The sequence below is a fragment of the Lonchura striata genome, chromosome 18 (assembly GCF_050655825.1).
Source record: "Lonchura striata isolate lonStrDom1 chromosome 18, ASM5065582v1, whole genome shotgun sequence".
Classification (NCBI taxonomy): Eukaryota; Metazoa; Chordata; class Aves; order Passeriformes; family Estrildidae; genus Lonchura; species Lonchura striata.
The window spans coordinates 13,413,793-13,432,406 of NC_140720.1; the positions used below are offsets into that span (position 1 = coordinate 13,413,793).

Genomic DNA, 18,614 nt, shown 5'->3' on the forward strand with positions numbered 1-18,614 from the left:
GCTTCCAGGGGATTGACAGTGAGCAGCATTTTGCCCCAAGTGCATCACTTTGCATGCATGAGACATCGTATTTTACATGACATTTACTGTCATAGTACTTCACCTGGCCTTCTGTAACACTTTCCTTCCTGTCACTTTTAGCTCTCACTACACTAAATCAACTTGGAATATCAGCTGGTTTCCTCAGCCCCTCATTGCCCTTTTTTCCAGGATTCTTTATGTGTATGTTGAACAACATGAGGCTCATACCCCAGTGGAACTGTGCTGACAATCTCACTACACAGTGAAAAATCATCACGTGTTTCTTCCCTGACTCTTGTCCTTTGATTTGTCTACACAGAACAAATCTTTTCTTCTTATCCCAAGAGGTATAAAAGAGTGCCTCTGATGAGCAACTGATTTATTCCTATTTTGGTCACTAGGATATTTAGTGCAAAGAATCCAACAGAGGTTCTCTCTGTGCTTGCCTACGTTTGTTCCCAGGTGTTTCTGAAGAAAGCAGGTCACTCAATTACTAGTTGAATTACTCATCCCTATGACTTGAAAAACAAGGAAAGAAAACACAGTGAGTACAGGTCTTTGAAGCTCCAGGGATAATTGAGATCAGCAGCACCTCTTAAATTAATCACAGTAACACACTGAGGGATCATCCAAGTGGATACTTTCCTTGCAAGTCTTTCAGACTTTATACCTTCTTTTTTTCTAATGTGTTATCCTTTGAGCTGGCATCCTTTATTTGTACTCACAACCCAAGTGAAAATACTTTTTAAAACTGGGGAAATCTGAGTGACAAACTGCTCATGACCAGCATTTCTTGCCAATAAAGAAACTCTTTTTGTTATTGGCTTGCCCTAAACCACTCGTTTAGATTTCAGGTAACCAATGCAGCTGTGACGAGCAATTTGATATTAAACAAAAGCCCATGATACTTGTTTAATTTTTTGTTTAACTGTGTGAATAATACCACTCTGTCTCTATTCTAAACTTGCCACCTGATGCTTGAGTTTGCTTTCAGTAACACAAAACCCAGAGGGCAACCACTGCCACACCATTCCCAAGTGCATAAATCTCTATTATACCCTATTTATTCCTCACCCTCCTTACATGTTGCAGCTTCCCCTCACACAGAGATTGTTTCTCACCTCTGGTGAACCTCAGAACATCATTTCCAGTTCTACTGGGTTTCTAAAGATGGACACTAAACTCAAGGCATGAACCAGAGCACACCAGGAATCTCTAAAGTAGCAACTTAATGAGTATTTATTTATTTTTTCCTAATATTAACTTCAATCCCTGCACATTACCTTAGTATGGGGTCATGAGGACGGATGAGAAATAATTTCTTTATTGAATACCTTAAGCCCATCTATGCCTTCAAAGATTTTGAAATCTGAGAGAAGGACAGCAAGAAAATTTACAGATTTTTAGACCTTTCATCCTAACTGCTGTACCCCTGTTCCACAAGCAGACATGTTTTAGACATATGTAAAGTGTGAAATAAGATTTTTACCTAAAACAGTCCAACAGAGACCCAATCACATCATCTGCTAATTCTTTTGGAAGTCTTCCAGTTATTCTACCAATTCTACAGAAGAAGAAAAAGAAGCACACAATGGATCATTAGTACTACAGTTAATTGGTAAATCACAGAAAAAAATTAGTTACTGCAATCCTCCTGACTTCAAGATGCCACCCCAATGCCCTAAGACTGATACCCTTAAAAAACAATCTCAAACTTTAAAAAAATGACACAGCAGTGAACCTCCCACAGAAATACATTTTAAAAGAGAAAGAGAAAAAAAGCGTTTTGAAGAAATTTGCAACAGCAAATATTGGCAATACACCCAAATTACCAATCCTGGATTACACTACATTTCTATATTGTTTACAGTTTAGCTGCAAAAATAGAAGAAAAATAAATAAAAACAAATAAATACAGAAATATACTGTTTACATGTTATATATTGTTTATATGTATTGTTTGCAGTCACTATAACAAACTTACCCTTTGGCTGCAGACCACCTGACGATGGTGTCTTTGTCTTTCAGGCCAACCAACAATTGTTCTGCAAATAATTTTATTTAAAAAAAAACCAAACAGATTATTCTTATTTAACAACAGAAAATTTCTTAAGATGTTCAAACTTCATTTGCTTCTTTGTATAAAAATGTTTGTATCTAGATTTATTCTATTTGTCATACAAGTATGACTTGAAATTAAAAACTCAAGGAATATGTCAAAATTGTTTTATGGAAAGAGATTTTATTTTTAAAAGATTCAAAATGGAGGTCATGGTGCTTTTAGCAGAGGTTCATTAGATTATTCCGTTATAAAAGTCTTCTGATGCAATTTTTGCCTATTTATTTACAGAATATCCACCAACTAGTACAACTGCATATTAAGAAACAAATGCTCGTCCTTTGATACTACCACAGTCTAAAAATTAAACCGTAATTCTTCAGCTTTTATGACATATTTTTTTGTTTTGTATTTCTTTATAAATTTTAATTCACCTTTCCATTTGTGAAAGGCTCAGGGCATCTCTTTTATAGAACTGGATAAAATTGGTAAAATATATTTCAGTATCTTTATACCTCCACGGCCAACTCCACAACAAATGCTCCAGTATTGAGTTTCTGATTAAGATGCTGAAATCCAAATCATATGACAAAATACCATCTATTTCAATCAGCTGCACAGACTGAAGTTTGAGTCTTTTCAGCTGTTCATACTAGCACAGATACCCACATCACTTTTTAACCCCAACCAGATCATCTTCCGAAGTATGTTTAATTTGCAGCATGTAAGAAATGGATTTGTAGAGAATTTTTAAAGTTTAATAGAAGGTTTATATACTGTGTATTTGTATATAAATTAAAATTTTAAATTTAAAAGAAAAGCAACATTGCAACGATTTCTCTCCAGCTTTAACACACCTACAACATTTTCAATCTCTCCTGGAATGTCATATTCCTCATCATCATCAGCTTCAGGAGGAGCAGCAGCAGCAACTTCTCTCTTTTGGTTCTGCACAGCAGCACCCTGAGGCTGCAGGTTGGCAGCCAGGGACCGACAGCCACGCTGGTACCTGCAGAGCAAACACACACTTGAGAGATTTCTGATTTAACTTCCAGCTGCAGCAGGGTCACACTGCCACAGTCTGCCTGCCACCTTCCTACACCTCCCAGGGCACAGCTCTCCAGTTCTTTAAAGGAAAGGGAGAAATATCCCATTCTCCTTGCTCCTGACCCAGTTGTCTGCTTTCCAAGGTGAGAAGAGCCAGACTATTCAAATAGTTCCTTTTCATTATCCCTTCTTTCCTGTTCCACTATAACCTATTTTCCACTGCTAACAAGAAAGAGAGACAAAATTCCCATGCCCAAAAGTCTCTCTAAAAACTTTAAAAAAATTAATAAAATCAGCTTATTAAAAATTGCTTTTTAAATCTCAAAGCCAGCTCAGTACTTTCTGACCAAGCTGTACTCGAATATTTAGCCCGTGGTATAGATGCATTCTTACAAAAGATAGACTTTACATGCTAAACTGACTTTTGCCATGGGGCAAGGTACATTCTCCACCTAAAAAGAATTTTCTATGCCTAAGGATGTTCTCAAAAGCCAGTAAAATAAATACAATAAAAATAGTCACCAAGGGAGCCTGCAATTTTAAAATATCAGTGCGAGAAATCTAGAAAAGAGTTTGCCCTCTGGCAGTAGGTAAAACCAGACACCAAAACCTGACTAATATGCAAAACCAGAGCGGGATTGCAAACCACTTTTCCCCTGTGAACTTTCTATTGAATCAGGGTAGGACCAGGTAATGGAAAAAGTTATGTTCACTCTTACAAAATTGTACTAAATCAGCTTCAGGAACAAAGGTCGCCATCTTCCCATATTTAGTGAGTTGCATTATATAGGAACAGGCTTCTGCTTGTGCAACGTGCAAAGTCAGATTTGGCTTGTCCCAGCACTTATTTATGCACCAAAATTGAGAAAAAATACAAGAAACTACATAAAGTGGAAGAATCCTCCTTTTTCCAAATAATGCAAATGAAGAATAATGTTCATTCCCACAGGGATTTCTTTGTCTTTAAGGGAAGGTTAAGAGGAGCAGAATGCAAACATATGGATTTATGTACTTGTAGCTGGTTTTGTGCTTTTGGATTTTCCTTTTTTTTTGAACTTTTCAGCTTTAAACTGACCTCCACTTTGCTACCTTTGGTTTCACAAAAGTCAGCCCGAGTCGCTGGACCAGTTTCATGCCCAGCTTGCGCAGAACCATCTGATTGCTTTCTGACAGCTTGCAGTTATCAAGACACTCCAGAACAGTAGCAGCTGCAAAAGAAAACAAAAACACCAGAAAAACTGCTTTTAGAAAGCACCTTGGTATGAACATTTGAAAGTTTTGACTGTTTTTTAGGAGATTTCTATTTTTAAAGGCATTACTGAAATACAATTGCCCCGTTACCTACTTTGTGGCAGCTGACACTGGTCAAATAGCTGCAATATCCTTCATTGCCCAAACAGGAGAGATGGCTTTAAGGATTAGTTTTGATTATGAAAATTATAATCTACATTCTCTGAGTGTTTATGCCCCTGATTCTCACTGGAAGCAACACATCCAAGTGTCTTTCAGGGTCTAAGAATTTTCAGTGATCTAAAAGAACCAGAAGCTATAAAATGTAATTCTTGTACACAGAAAAATTCTTGCACACAGAGGAAGCTTTCCCTTTCCTCATTTAGTATTCTCAGGCAGTACCAAATCCTGACACAGAAATTTTTATGATGATGGATGTCCAAAAACATTTAGACATGAGAAACATTGTGGATGTGTAAACAATCAGCCACAAAACCTCTCATTTGGGCACATCAAAGGTAACAACATTATTTGTCCAACAAGTAAAAAAAAACACAGAGAAAGGAGAATCTTGGGTTAATGAGGATAAAGTTCCAGGATTCAAAATTTTCACAAGGAAGCCATGGCTGTTACAAATAAAAAAAGCCCTTTTGCAGTTTCATTAGGGTGAAAAAAATTCTTTAGAAGTTGACCATTAGCTAATAGAGACTAATGAGTCAGGCTCTGAAAGAGCCACTGAGCTTCCAACTGCACTGTTCAGATGGAGCCACAGGAGCCAAATCCTCTGCAGCCTCCTTCCCCAGCCTCATATCAGGGGTTTCAAAACACAAAGAAAATGCAATTATTTCAAAGTCTGAGACACTGTAAGACATGACTTACAAATATGCTCAAGTCTTTTAAAAAGAGAGGTGATGCATCTTGATGTACTAAAATTACAAATGAAACAATCCATGCAGACAAGCCAGTGATAATTGTTATTACTTCAATACCTTCCAGCAACCTGGATTTTTTGCAGTTATAAAAGCCCAAGAGACTGATAGTTTAGGAGGAAGAGGCTGCAGAAACATCATCATTCACAGACAGAAAATAAATTAAGAATATATAAATAAAGGCCTCTTCCAAGTCCTGCCAGCTCTTGAATCACTAAAATATCTACAGACCCATGTAAATTACTCCAGGGCTAGTGTTTGTTTTTAATTCAACTTCTATGTCACAAGTGACTTCAAACAGGATCTTGCTTCGACATTTGCCTATTTTTTTTTTCTATTTCATCCTCAGATCTGTTATAATTAAAAATCTTAGATTTTTTTTTCCTCTCTCATTTTCTTATCCTGAACAGTTCCCATCTGAATATCTGCTTCTCAGCTGTGAGCATTCTAGGTTTTCTAGGGTAAATTCACTCATTGATATGTCCCTGGTTTTTCTCTTATTACCAGACTCATAACTACTCACTATTCTTTCTATGCCATGAGCCAAAGCTTCTGATTTTACCAGCAGGGTTAATGCTGTGAGCTCAATATGTTCCTTCCATACTGGGTTGTACAGTGTTATACTGTGTTTTTTTCTAAATTCTGTCACTTCCTGTTGCACTGTCATTTTCCCAGCCTGTTTCTTTTTCTGCTTCTCTGGCAGCCTCCCCAGTGAATTCTGCTATTCCTGTGCAATGGCATTCCCAGTATTTGCACCTGTGTCATTCCATGCTGTTTGTCTTCACTATCTTATCTCCATCATTACCCATCTCTCAGGCATTTTCTAAGGAAGTGTCTGCATCTCAGCCTTAGGAACTGGGAGAATTATACTTTCCAGCACCAGAACTAAAAAGCTTCTTCTCAGGGCCAAAATAATTTCATGAGTGAAATCACAAACACTCTAAAGTGAGTTTACATTCCTGATGTAAATTTGTAATTTGTGAATGGCACAAACCCCATTTCTGGTACTTGGATAAACTCCACAAAACTGACCAGGCCTTTTGCAGTGTTTTGGAACTAGCCACCATTTCCCCCTGCCTCCCTTTATTGCTATTAGTAAGGCTCAAGATCACACTGCAGTCAGTTCTGATCATATTTCAAGATTCACCCCAAGACAAACATAATTCCAAAATTCAGCTACACTGTTCAAAAACCTCCATATTCTCTTTTTCTTTTTTTGGCTTCCTGTCTGTCCCTAATTGCACCCAGTATAATCTCTTTTCACTAAAAAACTTCTCATATTCCAGAATTATCCCAACATGATTCCAGCTGTGTCCAGTACACAGTTGGTTCTTAAACTTGGGTTTTCTGAAATCCTGTGTTTGTATTAAAACTTTAAGAGTCTCTGCAAAACTTCCAGCAGTAATAAATACAAAACCAGTTTATGCTCAACTGAATTTCAAACAAATATTTTCCACATCTAACAGTTTATATGTTCAGTGTTCAGCTCCTGTATTACAGCAATGGCCAGTGTAATCACCTGCCAAATCCTCTGAAGTGCTGTTCCAACACAACATTCCCTGGTGGCATCTGCTCCTCCCTCACAGTCATTTCTGCTTTGGCTGCCCTCATTTTCCCTGTTTTATCACCATGGATTTTACTCCTTACAGTGCCACTTGTCACCAGGATAATCTTCTTTTCCCTTCTCTACTGCAATGACTTGCAAAACTGAACCCAAACTTACAAACTTACCATATGGTAAACAGTCTTCTCTCTTGCCATGTTTAAACAGCTGTGCCTACAATTAAAATAGGGAACACATATATGAGAACACAGAGATTCTGTAACACAATATATCAAGCATTTAGCTTTAAAACATTTCTAATGTTCTCACAATAATGTGTAGTGTTTGCTGATTTAAACAGCATAAGAGGAAGAGTCTCAGGGTGCAGTTCTTCTTGGCAACTGCTCAGGGCACTGAGGTGGCAAAAGAACACTCAAGAGAAAATGGAAAGAAAAAAAAAAACAGAATAAGAAATGAGAAAAGAAAAAGGCCACCAGTTTTGGGCTACCTCAGGTCCCTGACCCATCAGGCTCAGTGCTGGGTCACAGGAGCTCAGCGTGGTGCAACCACGGCTTGTGAGAGACTAAACCACCTACAGACACCGGCAAATACACCTCCAGCAGGCCAGCTGCAATTCCTGTGCCCAGGGAACTTCATGTGCAGCTAAATATCCCAGTGGATTTAACCCCAGCACTGCAGCCAGACCAGGGACTATTAACACCTGACAGAACACGTTACTCACTAAAAGCTTCCTCAGCTCCCCATGTATCAAAACCCTGGCCAGGCATTTGTTTGTCCTTGCTCTGGCACTCACCAGAAGCAAAATCTTCCTCAATAAATATGCCTGGGAGTTAAACAAGAACACACTTCCCCTAAAAAGAGGTACTTTCTCACACATACCAAACACACACACAAGCCTCCAGCGCTGCAGGCGTGCCTGCGAGCAACAGAGGCAAGAAAAACACCTTGGGGCTGTGTACCCAGTCCCTTTTGGTTTGTTACTAAATTGTATTTCAGGATCACAAATCAGCACTACTACAAGTTATATATGGGAATTCTATATTATATATCAAAATACTTGAGATGTTAATGCAGGCAAGTGTGACGGCTCCCTTAAAAATGACTTTTATAAAAGCAGCAATGTGATAGAACGACTTCAGGCCCAGACAACAGAAATAAATATCACTTCAAATGTATAAATTGGCACAGCTTTTAGCAATATATGAAGTCAGTGCTAAAAAAATACAAAAAATTTCCCAATGACATACAACAAAACTCTGCTTGTACTAAAAAGCCTAAAAAATATGTCAGAGGACCTGCAAATCTTTGGTACAACAAATTCAGAGTTCCTCTAAAACTTTTCTTTGTTGAAACATGCAGAAACTCATTTCATCACTTTGTTCCCTGCATCTTCACAGTTCCTTCCCTGCATCCTCACAACTCCTTCCCTGCACCCTCACAGCTCCTTTCTGCCTAACTTAAAGCAAACATTGTTTTTAAGGCACAAACAGGCTGCCTCCAAATCATTATTACTATATTAAAGCATATTCAAACAAAGCACACTGTAAATAAATAATTATTAATTTGAATTAAGAACTAAACTTTTTTTAAAGGGCCATAATATTTAAATTACTTTTGATCAATAAAATATGTTCCCAATGGTTTAGGAATAAGCAGAGATGAAAATGCCAAATGTCTGGATAGGAAAAAAGTTTTTTCTGTATCCAGTGAGGTGCACTGGGGGTCAGACACAACCTTGGAGCAGTTCCTGGAGTTTCTACAACTGATACATCAGGTATTTCTCTGTGTCAGAGAAGTTTAACAGCTGTTTCAAAAATAAATTTTACACAAGTAAATAGGTAAGAGCCAAACTGTGGAGAACTACTCTTCAGGTATTCAACAAATCATGAAATCCAATGTCTGGGTTTTTTTCTGAGTGTAGAAAAAACAAGAAGAGAAGTGTTCATTATTTATTTATGAATCAACGCATGCAAAAGCATCCCCAAGTCCTAACCTCTAAAACTTTTGAATGTAATAGATGTATTTTTCTCAAAGGAAATAAAAGAGCACTTTAACCAGGGCTGACTTTAGGGAAAGCAGAAAAAATATTTTCTTCCAGCACATGCTACAGTCAGGCATGTACAGCAAAGTTACTCCTTCAGAAAAATACTGTAAACCTGGAGCTCATAGGGGTTATACTAAAAAAGAAATGTTCATGATGCACAAATGAAAATCATGAGGAAAAATTAAAAAAAAAAAAGCAAAAAGAGCAAATCAGCATTACGGTACCCAGCTTAAACTTCCTGCCTTGAAGGAAGAAAAATATCCAAGGCACACCATTTCCAAAAATCTGATACAAACAAAGCAATTAATAAGCTTGGTTTGCCACCTGCACAGGCATTTTGGTGTCAGCAGGGCTGAGCACGAGGAGCCTGCCTGTCGGAGCATCCCGCAGTCGCAGCCACGGGCTCCTGCCTAACGAGGACACAGAGCACACACCAACCTACCCAACCTGCTCAGCTCTTCAAAACTATGCGACTCCCTCTCTTATAAATAATTAAGCCACCTACAAATTAGAGAAAATCAGTGGTGTGCAAGCAATGATGACTGTCAAGTCTGGCTCTGCTTTAGAAACAGCGCAGGGCAAGGCAAACAAAGCCCAGTTTCTTAATAATCCCAGCAGAGACACCACACCTGCCAATTGTCTGCATAACCCACTTTGGGCCCGACCTGCAGGAGATCTATCAGTCGGGATCATCTCCAGGACTTGTTCCCCAAGCTACACAAATCACCGTGAGGGTGGTGGGGAGTGAGTGGATCTTCCTGCCGAGCAGGAGGCACAAGTCTGCATCTTCCCTCTGGTTGTAAGCAAGAGGAGGACTGGGAGGATAATTCCAGCCTCGCTGGGAAGAGCAGGAAATGATGCCTTGCACTGCTCTGGAGCACCCCCTGGTAGCCACACAACACCCCGGGAATGCCACCAGCCATCCCTGCCTCCAGGCCAGGAGCAGGGAGGCAGAACATGCTGGCAGAACTGAAGTTCACTTGGAAGGAGGCAATATTTAATGCATTCTACGTGCAGCTGAAGGTAAAATGGGTTAGTTAAAGGCTTTGCTCTTACTGTGCCTCCACACAAGCAGCATTCCTGCTGTGGGCTGCACGTGTTTGGGTGTTGAGCATCAACATGACACCAACACTGACAGACACCAACACAGTGATGGCAGCTTTCATGTGATCCCAGTTATTTATCAGCTGAACATCTGACATGTTTACACTAACACATGGAGAGCTGACAGAGTATCTCCTTTTCCATCTTGATTTAAAATCCACACATTTTAAATACTCAGAAGGAAAAAAAATTTAGCAGCTTGATATAGTACTATGCTCTACAAGAAACAGCTTTATGCTAACATAACTTTTGAATCTTGAATGAACCACAAAGGTTCTAGTGAGAAGAGAAAAACCCAGCAGTATCAGACAAGGCCACATTAGAAGAAATACTCTGTGACAGGAGAGAAATGGCATGAGCAGAAAGGAGTCAGTGCCCTTGGCACCTGCAGACATAAGAACATTTGTACCTCTCACCAACACTGCTTTTCCTATCACCAAACCACTAAGCAACAACCCCTTTTTTCTAAAAATAATGCCAATAGACAATCCTAATACAGCCAATTCTTTGAGAATGACAAAAACAGAGACTTGGGAAACATTCTATTTGGAAATATTCTATTTTTGTGCCTCTGGGTCTGAAAGAATAGAGTTAGAGAGTTCTTTCTTCCCTGGAGCCAAATTTACATAAGCATGTAGCTATTGCTAAATAACCTTTGCATTAGAGACAGCTCAGGGAAATGCCTCGTTCTTAAGACTCTCGAGTTTCATCAGATCACTGTGTAGGGCGTTTTATTTTTTTTAATTATTACTCACACTTGTATACTGAATCACTTATAAAACAAATAAGGTTTAATAAGTTTCAATGCCCAAGGCTACCTCAACGTGATGACATCTCTGTCACGCAAGAACTGGGAGTGCTGCACCCTGCAGCGATAACTAAAAAGCTGTTTGATATAATGGCAGGTTTAAAAGCAAACCTCCAGACCAAGAGAATTTAAAATGCAGATTCTTGAAACAGGCTAGAAGTTTCCTTCAAGTAAACAAATGTTATAAAAAAAGTAGCAATTGCTTAATAATCCAACATTTTCAGTCCTTGAAATGCCAAACTGGAGCAGGGAAGCGAATGAAACAGAGGTTTCAACAAGCGCAACAGAGGTTTCAACAAAGGAGGGCAATGAAACACTGAATTTGAAATGGTGTCAGCAGAGGTGGCTGCTGGTGCCCCCCGTTGGGAAATGGTGAGGACAGGTGGAAGGGAGCAGAGAGCCAAAGGCCCCGGTGCAATTACGCCGCGCAAGGCGGGGTGCGTGTTCCGACAGGAGCCGCGGAACAGCCGGACTCGTTCTGCACAGAACGCTGAGGGAGATGAAACGCAGCACACACCTGATCGCCAGGCTCACGGCCACGAGGAGGCAGATCAAAGTCAGCCACGGCCAACTACTCACTGCGTCCCTGACTTGCAGTTTCACTTCATTGAAATGCAGGAGTTTCGTGTCTTTTCTGAGCTATTTTTCCGTGCTAGCTCAGTCAGAGCTGCTCAGTAAATGCAGGCTATGAGCGGCACAAAATCCTAACCCAACCAAAACCCACCCTGCTCCGGTGTGGAGAGAATTTTTATCCCCACTCTGCTGGGTTACATCATTCCCAAAACCTGCACAGTCCCAAATTCCACCTTGCTGTACTGACCAGAAACTGAAAAATTATCTTTTTCCTCCTGTTTGTTCAGAGACACGGCCAAGCAGCTGCAGTTTGACTCTTAAAGTAACAAAGGGCTGGAGGAATCCAAGGGCAAAGAATTCTAAAGCTTGTTGCCACAACTTTTAGTTGCCCCTCAGAGAGATGCACTCTGCTTTACAAATGTAGTGATTATTTGTTATATCAAAATATCTTTTATTTATTTATAGAATAAATAGAATACATTATATACTATATGAAGTTAGACTTGCATGCTAAATAGAAGTGTTTACTTATTTTGAATACTTATTTTCAGTCAATATTTTTGACAACATAGTGCTGCTACAAGTGTGAGACAAAGTTCTTCATATTAAAATATTAAGAATATATGTAACTATATATAAATATGATATTTATAACATTTAACTCTTGAAATAAATATTTCCCGCTCTCCTTGAGCACCTACATGCATACATATACCAGTCTGAAAACCTTTATCCCTAATGATAAAATTCATTGTAGTGACTGAAAGGAGAAATTGAAAACTAAATGCAAGAAAAGGCTTTACAAATCTGCTCATATCTACCAACTGGAACAGGAGTTACGAGCTGTGGGGAGGGGGAAAAAAAAAATCCCAGAAAAGCAAAGGAGCAGGCTCTGCTCCCAGGTCTATTGTATCACATTCTGGTTTCGATTCTACTTGTTGAGTATTCACCTGTTTCGCTTAGTGCGCACTAATGAACAGGTGGATGGAGCCAAAGCCAAACTCAAAGGAATTATGACAAAACACTAATGCATTATACATCCTGCAGGTCTCATCATGCCCCGGGAATGGCAAACACTCAGTCTCCCTTTCCAGATCTGACAATAAAATGATGAAACATCATTCTGTCTTTTGAAACGCTGCAGTGCACACAAATAACGCTTCCTGCTGCTTAAGTAGCAGGTCCTCAGTTATTCTAAATATAGATCATTTCTTCTCCCTTCTGATTTGGAAGAGCTCAAGAGGAAAAAGAAACAACTAAAAAAAAAACTACACGCTTGCTCCAGACCTTTGCTTTGATGTTTAGTACCACACTGCACACAAGTCCTCTTAGTGACTGGTTAAGAGTGGCAAATTAATGCAAATTATCAAAACTTGTACAAACACCAGCAAATCCTCAAACCTGTGCAACTGCAAATACTGCACAAGGGCTCGTGATCTGTCTCACGTGCACTGACTTGGTCAACAACCAAAGCAAGAAGAAACAACAATTCCTCCCCCAACAAAATCCATTCTGCCCAAATATTTTTGGACATCAAAACTGGCACAATCACCAGACGTGTTACCCCAGGATTTCAAAACATACCCCATGACTTTTAAGGGTGTAAAACTACAACAAAGCTTTTATCAATAGCCCTTCTTAGGATATACAAGAGGAGCAGTGCCCTGGAACAACAGTTCAGATTTTTTTCCCCACGCACAGTTTTAAAATTTTAAAACCCAAACTAAGAATTCAGCTCTTTTGAGTCACACACCACCATCAATTCACAAGGAAAGGACATTCAACAAAAAAATTCATTCAGATTAGCAAACAAACCCAAACTTACTGAAATGACTGCTACTTTGAGAGTTATTTATAAATATCTATACTGGCAATTTCACTTTCATTTGGGGATGACAAAAAAAAGAAAATACACATGCATGGGAAGTTATATTCTCTAAATTGCTGTGGAGGAAATTCTCCTTTTTTCATTGCCAGGAGCCCCTCTGTGCATTTGCTGTCAAGGGCCTCCTGCAGCAGTATAGGATGGCCATAAACACAACTGTCTATATTTTAAGGGAAAACCAGTATTTACCAGGGCCTGGAGCATGCCATTCACAATGACAGTGCCCTCCATGGTCTGGGAGGAGGATTTGGACAACATGGAGAGCACCCAGTCCAGGAAATCTGCCATCCTGCTTTGCCTGACATCAGGGCGAACAATAAACCTGTCACAGGAAAAAAAAGAAAACATTGCAGCCATTGACTTTATGACACCAAATGAAAAATGATTTTTCCTCCTATCCAAACTGGTTGTAGCTCCTGGAACAATTCTTCAGCGTGTCTTTCCCCAAATCACTGAGGGTGGGAACACTCCAAACCATCCTACGTTTAGCCATCTGTTTCTGAGCAAGGCTCTGACCTGGAATTTTGTCTTCACTTTAAACCCAGCTAAAAACACGGGTTCTAGAAATTTCTTAACTGTAAAGCAACAAAATTTCCAAAGCTTTTAATAAATTAATTATATTAGAATTAGTGAAAAGCTGACACAAATAGGTGGATTCTTCCTCTCTTACCAAAACAGCCATTCTGCAAATCTGAAAATCAGTGGAAATCAGCACTGGGTCCCTTTTGCACTGTCACCAGTCAGGCCCAGAAGAAGCAACCAGCAGGGTTACATTTGGGGTTTCAGATACTTGAAAAGGTCAAGCACCCGTTATTTAACACACAAGATGAGTTAAGAGATGTATTTCTAGTAATCTTAGAAAAGGGAAAATGTTTTTCATTCTAAACTACCATAAACCTACTCTCAGCCCTCCCCTGAGCAGCCAAGCTGCAGTCAGGGCATCACTTCTGTGTCCTGGCTCCTACAAACCAGGTCCTGCTGCAGCAACAATTCAGACTGCACTTGTCCTCAACTCACCCAGTGGAAATAAGGCACATGGGGAAGCTCACCCAAGCACAACTCAAGGAATTCAAAGAGGATGTGCCCCAGAGCCAGCACCCAGATCCTTCCTACACCTACAGATAACTGGGGAACAGCCCCAAGAGCTGACTGATGGGGTATTAAATTTATTAAATACAGAGAACACCTCAGCAGTGAGCTGCTGGGATGGACTGGCTTCCCAGGCAGTCCCTCTGCTGCTCAGCAGCAGAACAATGAGGATCTGGGGTGAGCTGCAGGAGGGTTGTTTTGGGTTGGAGGATGAAGCTGCCTTTGGCCCAAGGGCACATGTGAAAGAAGTGACCTGTGAAGTGGCTGAGCTGGTTCCCAGACCCTTCCTCAGCCCCAAGGAGTTTAAATCTTTCTTTCCCAACCTCCAGACTAAGACCAGGATAAGGATCAGCCCCATCTCCTCCGACTGGAACCACTCACTGAGCAGGCAGAAAGGAGAATTCATGAAATATACTCCAGCTCCTTTGCCCTGTGAGAAGCAGCTCATTTTGGAAAACAGGAGGTCTTGAATCCTGATGTTCCTAAACTTCACTTGAAATTCATCAACTCCTTGGAGCACAAAGCATAGTCCAGACTTTCTCCCCAGGAACTTTCCCAGAGTGTGCTACAGAGTCAGACTCCTGTACCTTATCTCTCCATCTGTCCCAGCACCGTTGTGCTCCTGCCCACCCAAATAACAGTCCAGCTCCAGGGAGATGGCACAGAAACCTCATGTCAGAATGATTATGCTCAGAGCTGGCTTTGGGGATGTGAGAACAGGGAAAAGCCTTGGAGCCAGCCTTCTAATTTCTGGTGAAGTGTTTTAATCACCAGGCTGTTTTGAAAATGGTATTTTCATAATAAACTAAATAACTCTAAGGCCACTATACAGCACCATTACAGCCTTGCACACCTGGTACTAGAACCAGCTTCATGTATTCTGTTCCCAAATTTGCTCTGCACATATACTCCTAATTAAAATTAATCAGCGCCCTCTGCTGAGCACAGGCTGCAGAGCAGAGCCGGGGCTTTTACTGCTTTAAAAAGGGGGAAAAAAAAACCCCAAATCAATTCCTACCTGAGCTGAATATTCCACTAGAATATCCCAGAACGTGGACTGGAATAGCTACTGAAACAAGAGACATGTGTGTACTATCCCTGCTTATGGTCTTTGTAATTTGTTTTCATGTGCAGAGGAAGCAGTATTCCCAACAAACACTGCTGCATCCAATTCAAGCAACAGTAATATCTCAGACAGCTGGCAACTTCCAGCCCTCCCAACACTGTCATGTCAGATTAAAAAACTGCAGGAGGAACGGGAGCCTTTTTGCCAAGATGCACAAAAGAGACTTACTTGGACACCAGCACAGCAGCTGCATCCCGAGCCTTGTCACTGACAACCAGGTAACACTAAAGGGAAAAGAAAACTGACTGCAAAAAGAATTCATAGATGGAGAAAACAAACTATGTAACAGCTCTGTACATAAGACACTACTGAATAATAACATGACAAATATTATGATGATTACACACATGATGTCATTATTATGGTTACAAACTGAGCTTAAAGATAGTAAAAAGTTCATTTTCCCATTTAAAAAAAAAAATCTGAGGCAGTCTCTCTTTGTGTGGCTTTCAAAGCAGGTTTATTACTGAAGGTTCATTTGCTGAAGACTTAATTCACAGACACACTGTCCTTAGTGCTGCAAGTGTCAAAGCTGACACCCACTGGAACTTCATCTATTTCTTTAAAAATCTTCACATAGTCACAGCTTCCAAAGTTGCTCACTCTGATCAAACATTTATTTTCTCTAGAAATCCTCAGATTTGGTATTCAGAGAAGCTTTCTGGCACTTTCATGTGCTGAAAGCCTCTAATATATTCAAAGGCAGGGGCTCACCTCAGATAAAAACAGTTTATTAAATCAGGGGAAACAAATTCCAGTCTCACCTGACTTTAAAGCAGCAAACAACAGTATGAAGATCCAGAAGTACGAAAAAACTCTTTACAGATTAGACACAAAAATACAGGCTTAAATAATATACAGAAAAGAACATCACTGAGGACTATACAGAATATATTAATATTTATCACATCCTGAATGATTGAGCCAAATGTCCCAGGTCTGAAAGCATCACAGGATGTGTTTCCCTCACCTTGGCTATGTCCAGGATGCGATCCATGGTTGGCTGCCGTGCCTGCCCTTCCAGGGAAGTGAGGTTTCCATCAAAACGGGCCAGATCAAAAGGGATCAGGCAGATCATGGACAGCCACAACAAGAGCATGTAGCGAGTTTCCCAAGTCTGGAAAGAAATGGTAAAACAAAGGTTTTTTCACTTTATTTTCTACAATATAAAGAGCACAAACTACCCCCTGGCTCCAAGGAACTTTCAAAGATGAGTAAGACAAAATTCCCAATGTGAGTGCTCTGAAACTCCAAAGGAGACACAACTACAAGCACCCCAAACAACAAAACTGTAACAAAATTAATGGACCCTTCCCCCATCAGAAATCTGGGCAACCTTGTTTCCTTTCCAAAGGAAAACTGCATCTTCCCATTTTCCTGTTTTTCCCTTCCCTCGGCCTATCTGTGCCTCCACTCACAAATAGAACAGAATTATATTTTTCTCCTTAATTTCTTATGTGTTGCTTTCATGAGTTTATTGCAACAACTTCTGAAGAAAGAAGGAAGTTTTTCAAGATTTAAAGCAGCAAAGTGTCAGAATTGATGTTTATTTTTAAAAAGATTTAATTTAGAGCAGCAATACAATTATCGTCTTCAAATCAGTTATTTTTGTTACTTATAATTGATAATGATCTCTCTTAAAATTCATCTATCTTAAGAAGCTCTCTGGAGTTCTTCTTTTAGATTATTTAAAAATATAACAATATAATCTACAGTATCCTGGAGTCAGACTGGAGTATTTTTCAATTACTCCTTTTAGAGGTTCAATGCCTTTCACTGCCCTTCTTCTTACTCTTGTTGCAATCAATGTGTTTCTTACATGAGTGCTTAAAGATTCTACTTGCACCTCTACTGCCACTGCTCCTAAATCCTTGGAACAAATCCCATGAAAGAAAACCAAGACCTCTCCTTGGGGAGGGTATTTCTCCTGTGACAAGATGATTGTTTTCACACCAAATCCAGGGGTCTGTCACTGCTTTATATACTTTTTCACAGATTTTTTTCCTTCAGCTTTTCCCACTGGAGACAAAAAACTTGAACAAGTGCTCACCTCAGGGTCTCTTGGGTTCTGCTTTGCAAGCATATCCAAAACAGGCTGCAGGTCCCGGACTTCATGAGGGAAACGTGGCAGGAAACGTTTGTATCCTCTCACCTAAAGCAGAAAGTTTCAGAATTCAGAACCCATCCAGCACCAGCAGGTACTGAGGGGAAAGGAAAGACCCTTGGATAAATTTCTTGATTAGGATCCTCGCGTCATAAGGAGAGTAAGGATGCAACCAAAGTCTTAAAATACCTTGTTGTGGCAGCACATTTCTCCCTCTCTCAGGATTTTTCATAAGGGTGCACAGAGAGAAATGAAAGAGAAAATAATTTCTATTTCTGCTCCTTGTTTTCCCATGTGGAATGTGTTTGGAGAATTGTTTATTTGGGGTGATTGCTTGATTGGATTCTGGTGAGGATTGTTTGAGCCTGATGGCAAACCCAACCCACCTGGGGCTGGACTCTCGAGAGAGGGTCATGAGTTGTGTTAGAGTTAGAGAAAGTAATATGTTGCTTTAGTATCTTCCTTTATATAGTATATTAATGTATTTTAGCATAGTTATAATAAAGAAATCATTCAGCCTTCTGAACTGAGTCAGACATCAGCATTTCTTCCCATCGGGTTTGCCTGCATTTACAACACCTTGTGGTATTTGTGTTTTTACAAAGTTATTAAGAATTCATTACATGATAATGAACTTTAAAATCAAGGGACATCTGGAGATTGTCTCTTTACCCTCCTGGTAAAGCAGGATCACCCCAGCACCCCAGGCTACCCAGGACCACATCCATGGGTGTTCAGTATCCCAAGGATGGAGACCCCACCTCCCCTCTGAGCCACCTATCCCAGGGCTCAGCTCTTACAGCCAAAAATATTTTCCTGTGCTCAAATGGAAATTCCACATCCATCTAACTGTTCATCACACTTTACTTTTCAATGTTACAACTCATGTTTTATCATTCAGCATCTCCATGTCTGAAATTTCTTTTGCATTCAGACCTGGATTTTTACTAATCTGGATCATTAAATAACATGAGCTATCATGAAAATGGGAAACAAGAGAAGTAATCTTTCACAGTATACTTTAAAATTAT

General features: G+C 39.9%; 1 protein-coding gene across 2 annotated transcripts in view; it reads right to left on the reverse strand.

Moving 5' to 3' along the window:
* Positions 1–18,614, reverse strand: part of TBCD (tubulin folding cofactor D) — a 111,761-nt gene that overhangs the window by 89,631 nt on the left and 3,516 nt on the right. For both annotated transcript variants that reach the window (XM_021535835.4, XM_021535834.3), the window contains exons 4-12: positions 17,530–17,631; positions 16,450–16,596; positions 15,648–15,703; positions 13,454–13,586; positions 7,018–7,063; positions 4,203–4,335; positions 2,938–3,089; positions 2,006–2,066; positions 1,511–1,585 (exon numbers count right to left, since the gene is read on the reverse strand). In XM_021535835.4, the coding sequence (XP_021391510.2) occupies positions 1,511–1,585; positions 2,006–2,066; positions 2,938–3,089; positions 4,203–4,335; positions 7,018–7,063; positions 13,454–13,586; positions 15,648–15,703; positions 16,450–16,596; positions 17,530–17,631 (905 nt within the window). The remainder of the gene's footprint in view (positions 1–1,510; positions 1,586–2,005; positions 2,067–2,937; positions 3,090–4,202; positions 4,336–7,017; positions 7,064–13,453; positions 13,587–15,647; positions 15,704–16,449; positions 16,597–17,529; positions 17,632–18,614) is intronic.